Genomic DNA, 12,495 nt, shown 5'->3' with positions numbered 1-12,495 from the left:
ACTGAAGGTCTCAGCGATCGGTTGATTCCATGGTAACATTGCTATTTATTCAAACTGAAGATGCGTTAACGGAAAAAAGAAAATAAAAATCTTAAGGTTGTTGAGAGGTTTCCCGTAAAGTGAGAGTTTGCACAGGGCAGTTTGTGTGTTGAATTAGAAAGGCCTTGAATGTTGCCTACAACTCTTTATTTATAGCAGTGAACCTACTCATGGCCTAACCAGAGATGTATCCAGACTAAAACTCCCAAAATCTAATCTGATTAGGATTCGGCCAATCCTAGTTTCAATAGGTCTCTGAACCAAGCTCTATAATGAATCAGATTCATTCCCGAATTCTCAATGCCTTGAACTTTGAAACCCCTTTATTATACCAGGACTTGACTTATTCGTTCTAATCCAAATCAATCTTTCTTGCAATAGGAAGCCGACCTGATTGAGCTTCTTATGACAACTGGACGGCCCATAGTATTTTCGAAAGCGTGTTAGACCGAATACAAACCTAATCTCGGCCCAACAATATAATTTTGGGCCCAAACATTGTCCATTGCTTCTGAGGTCTTTGGCCTAGAACTCCCTGGCCGAGTTTCGACCTTGAAGAAGTGAAACCAAACCCTTAAAGTACCTTTGAAAGACAACGAAAAGTCTTGAATATTCCACCCACAAGGCGTATTTATGAAGCATGATTGCACGATCTTAGTTTTGTTAGACACCCTGCCACGTGGCATCTCCTTAACATGTTTATTCTTTCTTAATACTAAAGTGTCCCCTCAAAACCAAACTCTCAACCACATGCCATCATTATAACCTCGATGCGCCAATTTTTGGTCTTTTTGAGACGTGCGGATACCCAAACGTCTCTTCACCATTAAGCTCACCGTCACACGCCATCGTGTAGTCTCGATCTGCGAGTTTTTTGATCCCTTCACTTAGTTCATCATGATTAGGGCTGGGTTTGGTTCAGTTTGGTTCGGTTCGGTCTTTTTTTTTTTTTGGTTTTGGTTTTTTTGGGTTCGGTTTCGGTTTTATTTTTTATTTTTTTTTTTTCGGTTCTTCATTTTTGCCTCCAATGGTTGTGGGTATGATGTGACCGGTTGGATCGCTGCCATCTACAACGGGAGCAGAAATTTCCTGCACAACACATAAAGTTAGTCTTTGAAGTAAACAAATTTACCACAAAATATATGGAATTCACTATTAGAGCCACCAGAAACATGCAAAACACACCACGAATCACCCAAAAAACCCAAAAGCTTCATGAAACGAAATCCCTGAAAGATCACCCAAAACATAAACAAATATTTTGCTATCTTTTCACAAATCAGTAACACATGATGCAAGTGCGATGCAGATTGAAAACTTCCAAATTTAACCTAAATAACACAAAACCTTGAATTTGAAGAACGCAAGCTCATACTAAAATCCAGATCAGAGAAAAAGAAACATAATTGTTACTCAGTTGAGAAAGTTTCTACCTTTCGCAACCAATGGCTGCCAACGTTTTCATCACCAAGTTAGTCAAGGAGTGCAGCAAATGTCAAAGCATTACCGACCAAAACACAATCAAAACCATCCGATTTAAGGATGAGCCAAACGCCTTTCACCAAACCCTAGGTTCATTGTTCAAGGACGACGTTCTAGAAACAATCACCGACATGTTTAAGGAGCACTGCCTAAAATCCTTACCCCAAAGGCATGACTGGTCGAAATAGGAATTGGCCAGACCCTAGGGCATTTGGCCCTCGACCACTTGGGCCTGGTGACCTGGATGGAGTCATATTTTGACGGCGAGTGGAAGGCTCTTAGCATTTTTGATGTTGTCAAACTCTCGACCATCTAGATGAGCTTGGATCAAAAACTCGTGATGGCCGCATTAAGCTTCTGGTGCTCAACCACCAACATGATGGTTTTCCCCCTTGACCCCATTGGCCTAACAATTCTAGACATGACTGCCATACTCGATACCTCTCCAACCAACCTCTCGGTTGATACCTCTCTCGCCGGGTACAAATTCAACTTGGACTTGAAAACGGTCTTTGAGGAACGCGTTGTCGAACTCCTAACGAAAGGAGATCAGAGGGCATCAAAAGAGGAAGTGTAGAAGCTGTACAAAAACTTTTTCAATTACAACACCTTGATCACCTACTTCGCCGGTTCAGAAGGGGAATACCTTAAGAAAGGAGAACATGCGGCTTTCTTATTCTACTGGTACAACAAATATTTCTTTTGTGCCAAGTCGAACAAGTTCTTAGCTGAGAACATGTTTGTTGCCAAGGCCATGGCTAGCGGTCACATCCTGGCTTTCAATCCAGCTGTCCTTGCCAACCTTACCCGGTGTTTGGCCGAAACAACCTTTAGGACAATCGACCTCCATCAAAACGGCCCACTCTGGTCTTTTGGTCTTCCAGCTCTGGTTGCAAGTTTATTTCTCAACCCTCCGACCTGAAATCCTAAGCTGTAGTTCCTCCACAGCTATAGGTCTAGAGTTGGCTTCCCGCCCCATCCCTACTTACTCGGCCGAAGAAACTTTCAAATATTTCTTCGGCCTAGAAGATTTGTTTAACGACGAATTCCAAATCTGTTGTCGCCAGACATACCTATCTTCCATCATTCTTCCACAATCGGTGTGGGAAGTGACTGAGGATGCTGATCTTTGGGAGTCCTGAACTCTGGATCGGCATGTCGGTCGTGGATTTCCTATGACTGCTTTTTTTTTCATTGACCGTGTCTCAATTGGCATGAACTTAGTAGTTTTAGCACTTGGTCCCACTGGGTATCCCAAAATGTTTACCCTAAAAACTACCAAGCCTACATGGCACGCAGACCGAGTAATTAATAAGCTAACTACGTCATTCGATTGTGTGCGGGGCGTGCCAACTTGTCCGTCGAGTTTGGTCAGGGAGTAAAATGTGTTGATGTTGCGTTGAGTGCACTACTGAGTTCTTAACCTTGCGATTGCGGCCGAGGAAGGAACACGTCTCAGCCTTCAGGTTCTAGAGCTTGAAGACAAGGCTGTTAGTCTTGTGAAGTTTATGGATCATCGGCGCCGGGTTCAGTCACGATGATTATATTCATAAGAGTATAAGCACACCAAACTGGTACCAGACTATATGGACACAAGTACTCAAAAGAGATGTATGTCTTGATGGTGAATGTGGTTCAGCCGTCAGAATGCCGAATTCTAAAACTTACTTGTTAATACCCAATCATAAAACAACTCGGCGTTTAATGTGCTGGGTCTAGTAATCTGTAACATCTCACTTCGTCGAGAAGGCTATGAGATGACCTTTGTCAATAAGGACTCAAAAATCTTTCTTGATCAAGACTTGGATAGGTAATTAGTCGGCATCGACGCAATGCTGTTTATCCAAACTGAAGGTGCTATACAGTCGGCTAATTCTACGGCAATAGTGTTGTTTATCCAAACTGAAGATGTTCACCGGTTGCCTTTGCAGTGCTATTTATCCAAACTGAAGATGCGTTGGCGGTAAAAAGAAAATAAAAATCTCAAGGTTGTTGAGAGGTTTTGCGTAGGGAGAGAGTTTGAGCTGTGTAGTTTGTGTGTTGAATTGGAAAGGCCTTGAATGTTGCCTACGACTCTTTATTTATAGCAGCGAACCTACTCATGGCCCAACCAGAGATGTATACAGACTAAAACTCCTAAATCTAATCTGATTAGGATTCGGCCAATCCTAGTTTCAATAGGTCTCTAAACCAAGCTCTATAATGAATCAGATTCATTCCCGAATTCTCAATGCCTTGAACTTTGAAACCCCCTTGTTGTACCAGGACTTTACTTCTTTGCTCTAATCCAAATCAATCTTCTTTCAATAGGACTCGCCCGACCTGATTGGGCTTCTTATGACAACTGGACGACCCATTGTATTTCTGAAAGAGTGTTGGACCGAATACAAACCTAAGCTCGGCCCAACAATATAATTTTGGGCCCAAACAATGTCAAATATAAATTAAGAGAAATTATATTGACACACCTCAAATTACTTCTTCCTCACCTTTTTAATTTTTTAATATTTTCTACATACCACTAACACTTGATAGAAAAATATTAAAAAATTAAAAGGGTGTGAGAAAAGTAAATTGAGGTATGTGAATATAATCTCTCTAAATTAACTCTGAAGGAAGGGATGGACACCGAAATCCTTCTCTTTCACATCGATGCATATTATACATTGCTTACTAGATAACACAAATACACCTGTTTAACTCCTTAAATACTTCAACGCACATACATCAATTAAATTCACTCCACATACACATAGGGTAAATAGGCACTCAATTTTTAGAACAGTCACTAAATATTACACGAGAGATTGAATCCTAATCATGAGTGTAAGAGTAAATATTAGACACTCTTAACCGAGTGAAAATAATAACCCTTCCTCCTTGTACGCAAAAATATCGAGAGATGGGAGAATTAATTTTTGAGTTTGGAATGATGATCACGTTCAATCAATTAAACTACTCGTTGTGCATATCAAATATAAATTAGGAGAAATTATATTCATACCTTAAATTACTTATTCCACACATTTTTAATTTTTTTTAATATTTTCTACACACCAATAACACTTGATAGAAAAATATTAAAAAATTAGAAGGATGTTTAAGATGTGTAAATATAATCTCTCTAAATTAATTTCAGAGAAAAGGGATGGACACCGGAGTCCTTCTATTTCACATCGATACATATTATACATTGCTTATTAACACAAATACACCAGTTTAGCTCCTTAAATACTTCAACGCACATACAGCAGTTAAATTCACTCCGCTTACACAGCGGGTAAATAGGCACTCAATTTTCTCAACCTCTCTCTTTCACAAATGTGCTTTTTATATTATATAAATATAAAAAGAGATCAAAAACAAGAAGGGCAACAAAGACACGACAAAGGAGCCCTCTGGTTTTTGCAGTGGTGACCACCTTTTACCACTTATTTACTAACTTTGACTCCTCTTTTTACTCACTAGCCTGCTCACTCCTACCTCTATGAATTCTAAAAACGTTTTCGTGCACTTATATATTGTGCGAAAAAAAAAAAAAAAAAGAATTTAGTGTAAGATGAATTTTTAAGGTCCTTGATTTTTCAAGGAGTACTTTTTCGGTTACGTGCCAACACCACAACCCACTTAGCTTAGTCGTGTTATGATATATGTATTTATTTATTAATAAATATTATATTATATTTTTAATAATTTTTTATTTTGCTCATATTATAACATGTAAACTAATATCACATAGATATTCTTCTCATTGATATCTCAAACGGAAATATATTCTTTCCAGATCCTTTTCACATAATTCTACTTATTAAATAATTCGGACTCTTAAAATTTTATCAAAGGATTAAAATTATTATAACATTTAGAATAGATCTCTATTATCAATAATTAGATCAAATTTTAAAAATTCAGATTATTTGATGAAAAAAATTAAACGAAAAGAATCTAGAGAAGATCTCTTTCCATATCAAACTACCAAAAAAATACAGGACATAAAACACACTCTAGCTCTCTCTCTCTCTCTCTCTCTAGCTCCATCTTTCTCTCCCTCTCTCTCTTTCTCGAGCCCCTACCTTCTTTCCCTCCTCCTAGGGTTCTGCCTGACCCTTACTCTGTCATCTACTCTCTCTCTGTGTGTGCATACATGGTTAACTAATCGTATGTTGGTCAAGATTACCTGGTTAAGGGAACTAGAGGAGATAAAAATCTCTCCTTGAAACTACAAACCTTACTCTGTTCAACGGTCCTTTTTCGCAGAACAATTAAATATTTCCTTCCCAAAACACAAAAATAAGATAGATAAAATAAAACACTCTCCCCTGCTCTGCTGCACCATCTCCCTCTCTCTCTCTCTCTCTCTCTCTCTCTGTTTTCTGTGCTAAGAAATGGACTGGATTTCTGCTCTCAGATAGCTGCATTTCTAATTTTCTCTCAAAATTCTCCAGAAGCTATTTTGTTAACATAAAATTTCTCTAAAAATTCCTAGTTCTTAGAAGGAGATTGTCCCTTTTTTTTTCAAAAATCCACAAGATTCTTCCAAGAACTCACCTTTATCACTTTTACACCAATTTTTTTTGCCTCCTAAAAGCAGAAAGTCTACACCTTTAGCGAGAGAGAGAGAGAGAGATGGGGGGATGTGTTGCTTCCAAGCTGGAGGAAGAAGGAGGAGTTGTGACAATTTGTAGAGAGAGAAAGCGGCAGCTAAAGCTGGCGGTGCAGAAAAGATACGCCCTTGCGGAGGCGCACTGTAAGTACGGCCATGCTTTGTTTGCGGTGGCTGCCGCCGTGGACTTCTTTGTTGCAGGCTACTCTTCCCCTCCTAAACCTTACCTCATCACATTTTCGCCTGACTCTCCTCCTCAGCCGCCGGAGTCTGCGGAGTTGGCTCCGCTTCCGATCACTGAGAATGTGATAACCAACCCAATGTTTCTTCAGCAGAGACCGTCTGAGTCGACCCATGAAGCCATTGCTTGTCACTCATGTGGTTCTTCAACATCCTCCGACTCCTCTGAGGAGGAGAGAGAAGAAGAGGAGCGAAAAACAGACGTGAGAGAAGAACAGGGATGTGGGTACTTTTATATGCAAATGCCACCAGCAATGCCGTCACCGCAGACAGACTTTGGGTGGGATTTCTTCAACCCTTTCGACGTCGTGAGGCCGGAGGTGATAAGCGGGTACAGGCGTAGCTCCGACGAGGATTTGAGGGTGGTGAGGGAGGAGGAAGGGATACCTGAGCTGGAAGAGGAAGAAGGGGAGAGTCAGAGACAAGAAGAGCAGGAAGAAAACAAGGCTGTGGTGGTGGAAGAAAAAGGAAGCGGAGAACAGCGTGACGGCGGTGCTGAGGTGGTGAAGGTGGTTGAAGAGGCGGCTAATGCGAGGGAGGGGGAGCAAAAAGGGCTTGCTGTGATTAATACACCAGCTGAAGGGAGGGAGCTTCTGGAAGCACTGAAGGACATTGTGGACCTTCTCTCTAGGGCTTCTGATTCTGCAAAGGATGTGTCCAGGATGCTTGACGCTAATAAATTGCAAATGCAGTCTGGTTTGGAGGAAATTAAAGGTGGGTTCTTTTCAAAACTTGAAAATTTTTAACTCTTTTTTTTTTTTTTTAAATTTTAATTTATTTTCTATGTTGCTGAACAATTTCTAAGCTGAACTACAAAGGGTTTCGGTGATAAACAATTTTTTTTTGTCAACTGATTGATTTGATAGATTTATTAGATTAGATGTTAGATTAGGGAGTTCGAACTTTGAACCCACGATATGATGTAAGGTAACATTCTGTCTCCTCTACCGTAGTAGAGGACCACTTGCTTTGTGATAAATGTTGGTGTATTTAATTTATGTTTGATATCTTTTTTTTTTTTTTTTTTTTTTTTATAGTAATATTTCTTTGCATTTGTAAGCGAGAAAGTCTTAAGTTCAATTCTTGTCAAAGGTGAATTTGAACCGCATTATTGCTAACCCATTGTAAAGCTTAACTTACTCATTTTGTAGTGTAAAAATATTGATTGTTCAAAACATTTTAAATTTTTTTGGGTTCTTGACCCCTTTGTGAATTCTTTTGGATTCAGAGTGTTGATATGTTTGCAGCTGCCTAGACTAACTAAACAACCTAAATTCACTTTTCTTTCAACTTTATTGAACTAATAGAAAGTTTGCCAAAAAGAATTTTCCATTCACTTCTAACTATTTTTTTAGTTGCATCGCTTTCTTTTTCTCCCATCTTCTGAAAAGATCAATTGTGGGGCTCTAGTCTTTTTGTTTGTTTAGCAAATATTGTATATTCTGTGTAGGGAGCTTTTATTGGCGTTCCAAAATAGTCATTCAATACCCATCCAGGCTCACGACGGATGAGTATTTTAGAGTGTCAATAACAATTCTTTTGCATGGCTCCATTTTTACTTAAATACCCAAAACATTTCTCCCAAATTGCTGCAGACTGATCAAGGATTTGGGTTGTGGTCCTCAGCATCATTTCTTTTTCTCAAAGAGTTGGAATGTTGTTGTACATGTACTTCTTATTTTGCATGTAAGGGGAGGAAAAAACTTGGTTCTTTACAATTAAGGAGTTATTATCTGTTGCAGACAAATCATAGTTTGACATGTGTGTAAAAGTTTGCTTTCCTTTTGTGATTTGAATGAGTTACGTTTGCACGTGTCAACTGGGATTTTCATGAATGGAGGAATGACTCCGTAACATGTAAAGAGTCAAACAGTGTTCGTCTAATAAACACTTGTTTCTATAGCAATAATAAGTCTCTTACTTTCTTTCTTATCCATATGAAGCTAATAATTCTTTACTTATCCTATTTCAATGCAGAGAACTCAACAAAGCTAATTCAAGCTATAACATGGCATAACTCGACTTCATCGTCTAAGCTTTCGTCGTGCAAGAGTCTCGTGGCATCCAGATCTAAGGGTTCGTCAACATGGACGGAATTTAACAATGATCTTTTCAATGATTATGGAGGAATGGATTCAGGAAGTCATTCACTTACTCTAGAAAGGCTATATGCCTGGGAAAAGAAGCTCTATGAAGAAGTTAAGGTAAGCTATTTTTGCACCGTCTCCACGAGTGAACTATTTCCTTAATTTTACTAATATTGTTTGATTGCTTAACATTTGCATTGCTTCTAGGCTGGAGATATGACAAGGAAACTGTATGAGAAAAAATGCTCACGACTTAAACACCACGACATAGGAGACAACGAGACTATGGACAAAACTCGAGCTGCAGTAAAGGATTTATATGCCAGGATCTTAATTGCAATTCGGAGTGCTGAGTCAATCTCCAAGAGAATCCAGATACTGAGAGATGAAGAACTGCAGCCTCAAATTGTGGAGCTGTTGAAAGGGTATGGAAGTCTAACAGATTGAACTTAAGCAGTCGTCCAAATTAGTTTCATTGCGGGTTTCATCAGTTTACATTTTCCTTGTATCTTGTGCAGCTTAATGCACACCTGGAAAATTATGTTGGAATCTCATGAAACCCAACACAAGATCCTTTCCGAGGTGAAATCTTTTGCCGGCTCTGCATATGGAAAGTTCAGCAACATCTCTCACATGCGTGCAACGCTTCAGCTCCTCGCTGAGCTTCAGAATTGGCATGCATGCTTTAAAGAGTACGTCGCTGCACAAAAAGCATATGTTGAAACTCTCCATGGTTGGCTAACCAAGTTTGTGGGCCCTGAAGAAAACTTCTACTCGGGGAGCAGGAGTTCAGCTGTGCCATTTGGCGTCAATGGCCCCCCATTGCTCATTATCTGCCATGATTGGTTATCTTCCATGGAGAAGTTACCAGATACTTTGGTGACCATTGCCTTGAGAAGCTTTACAAAGGACGTGAGGGCTCTGTTGAATCAGCAAGGGGAAGAGCAGAAACAAAAAAGGAAAGTTGACAGCCTAGCCAAAGAGCTCGACCGAAGAATTCGTGCATTCCAGAAGACAGAGAGCAGGTTTCTGGAGCCAAAGCTCACAGAACAGAAATGTGAGACAGATATGGAACATAAGACCGAGTCCTTGACAGAGAAGAAGGAGCAGATAGATATGTTCAGAAGAAAGGTGGACATGGAGAGGGAAAAACACCAAAATTACGTGGAGGAAACTCAAAGGATCACATTGAATGGAATCCAGACTGGGTTTTGTTCAGTTTTCGAGTCCTTAGCGGAGTTTTCCAGGGCTTCACAGAAACTGTACAGCGATCTTGTGACTTGCAGTGAAAATGCAGATAAAGCTGGGAACCCCTCGTATATAGAAGGCAGCACCAAGGATGACGAAAACAGCAGCAGGTGACATGAGACGTTTGAGAATCGGAATTGGTGAATTGTGTATTTGTATTTGTATTTGTGTACATATATTGTGTCAAAGCAGCTCGCTGAGACACAATTATTTAAGTTTTTAGGGTGATGGTGTTGTAGCGAAGTAGCGACGAATTTCTGAATGTTGCTACAATTATTTAAGTTTGTAGGGTTGGTGGTGTTGTAGCAAGTAGCAACTCTCATGGTAGACTTCTTTGGTTCCAAATGAACAGATTTTTCTCCCAAGTTTGATGCTGTTCTGACTTCTCAGAACATCAAAATTGCGTAGTATCTACTCGCGGGTGGTTGCGGAGGGGTTTGTAAAGAATCCAAGTTGGTGATGGTGTGTGAGTCAATTGTTATGGCGTGCGCGGACATGTTACCCTCAGTACAAATTAGCATGAGGGGACGTGAGATAAAGCCCAACGAGGCAAGTAGGGTGACCCAGTACTGCTGTGAATCAATAACCGTTTGTGGCTTACTAGGCTTACTTAAGAATTGCGTGATATGGGGAAAAGGTGAAGCTTGGTTCCCAAGCAAGCATCACCATTATATAAGCTAAGGATCAACTTAATCAAAGAGACGTAAGCAATACTACAAAAAACACGCTGCAAACATTGACTTGAGTGTTTGAGTGTTTTTTGCAAGTACACTAACGTTATCGTTTGTAAAAAAAATTCTATTTTGACAAACTCTAAATATTTTATTATTTAACTATACAATCTTTTTTAATATTTCATGTTAATCAACCCTCGACCAAAATTAAAAAAAAAAAAAAAAAAAATCAACACACCTCTTAGGAGAGAGTGAGTTTTAGTAGTTTTTTTTTTAATATTTAAGTTTTGTTAGTAAAATACAGAACGGTTAAGCACTTGAAAAATATGTGTGTATTATTCGACAATTTGCTAAATTAATACTTTGCAAATTCGGCAATGTTATTTAAATTTTAATATTATTTTTAAATTATTTATTCAATAATATGTTAAAAATACAGGTGTAAAGTGTGAATCTTAAATGTATTATTGAAAAATGTGTGAAAATAATGTGTTTTAATATGAAAAATACGTATACAATTGTTGACCCTAAAAACTACTTAGCCTACGTGGCGCATAAGGCGAATAGCTAATGAGCTAACTACATCATTCGGTTGAATGCTACATGCCAACGCGACGATCGAGCTCGTTTGGTGAGTGAATGAATGCGGTGGTGGTGGTGTTGAACGCATTGTTGGCTTTTGTATCTTACGATTGCGGCCGAGGAAGGAACTCATCTTGGCCTTTGGGTTCTAGAGCCTAAAGACAAGGTTGCTAGTCTTTGCGAAGTTCTGTCTGCATAGGGTTTGGCCGCTTCAATTATATTTCTGCAATATAAGTGTGCCAAATATGTACTAGATTGTACGGACACAAATACTCAAAGGAGATAAGTGTCTTGATTGTATATGTGGTTCGGCCGTCGAAGTGCCAAACTCTGAAATGTACTTGTGAATATCCAACCATAAAACGGGTTCAGCTTTCAAGGTGTCAAATGATGTAACAGAAAAGCTAATGGAGTGACCTCTTCCAACAAGGACTCAGAGAACCCTTGTTGATAGAGACTTGGATAGGTAGTCAACTAAACTTGAATTAGTGTTGTCCAATGCAAACTTTAAGATACTCCACGACCATGTGACTCTACGATGCTCTAAGATGTCGCCGGTTGCCAAGTAGTGTTGTCCAATACAAACTATAAGATGTGTTTGATGAAGTTAGGGAGGTCGGTGTTTTCTAAAAAATGAGAGGATTTCATGTAGGGCGAAAAATTGCGCAGGACAAATTTGTGTGTTGTGTTGAAGGTCCCTTGAATGTTGCAAACCCTCTTCTATTTATTGAAGTGATTCTCACCTAGAGTCCCACTTGGACTAAATCTCCTCGACATGTCTTGATCCAATAACGAAAAACAAAAGTTCACAAAAAAAAAAAGAAAAAAAGAAAAATGGTATACATGTATTTAGCCCCTCATACACCTTTCTTTATTTTTGACTGTCAAATTAAATAAATCAAATGAAAACAACCATCAGGATTAAACATCATGCGTGAAAAAGTAAAAAAGGTGTTTGTTTACCATTTCCCTTCCATAACCCAACTCAACAAACATTCCACCCCACTAAAAGCCAATAAATAAAAACTTGTCCCACCATCCTACTCCACCACCGTGGTTTTGGTTCGGCCACGATTTTCTCTACCGGCCAAAGACGTCAAGCTCAAAGATATGCCAAGGCAACACACTTGGCTTTCTATCACCGTCCTTTTAATCTCTAACTCACGGTCGAAGACGAATGACGTTTAACAAGACAGTAAATCTTGGGAAATCAGGTTCATCACAACGGATGTCCTTAGCATTCTAGGTCTTACGGAAATCAGAAGGAATCCAAAAGGGTCATACCGGTATATAAGAAGTGCTTGGCCGGAGAATTTGACGCTGAATCTGATCTTACAACGTGGTTAGTGAATCAAATGTGGGAAACCGTCTTCGGTGCTTTACTCCTAAACTCCATAAAAATGAGATTTAAGGATAGAAAATAACAAAGAAGAAAACTGTCAACCCCCAAAGTTATTGCAGGTATAAAGTTATAAACAAACTCTTGAATCCGCAATAGAACAAGAAAAAGGAGAAGGAGAAACAGAGGAGAGAGAAAGGG

At 39.3% G+C, this 12,495-nt stretch overlaps 1 protein-coding gene across 1 annotated transcript; it reads left to right on the top strand.

The window, feature by feature from the left end:
* The first annotated feature begins 5,596 nt into the window (after positions 1-5,596).
* LOC137727034 (protein ALTERED PHOSPHATE STARVATION RESPONSE 1-like) lies at positions 5,597-10,054 on the top strand. The gene is made up of 4 exons (XM_068465977.1): positions 5,597-7,078; positions 8,342-8,568; positions 8,659-8,876; positions 8,970-10,054. Exons 1-4 carry the CDS (start codon positions 6,148-6,150, stop codon positions 9,811-9,813), a joined length of 2,220 nt encoding a protein of 739 aa, XP_068322078.1. The 5' UTR covers positions 5,597-6,147; the 3' UTR covers positions 9,814-10,054.
* Positions 10,055-12,495: the final 2,441 nt, after the last annotated feature.

Source organism: Pyrus communis, chromosome 2 (genome assembly GCF_963583255.1).
Source record: "Pyrus communis chromosome 2, drPyrComm1.1, whole genome shotgun sequence".
Taxonomy (NCBI): Eukaryota; Viridiplantae; Streptophyta; class Magnoliopsida; order Rosales; family Rosaceae; genus Pyrus; species Pyrus communis.
The sequence above is the reverse complement of the archived record's forward strand: the minus strand, read 5'-3'. Positions and strand labels throughout refer to the sequence as shown.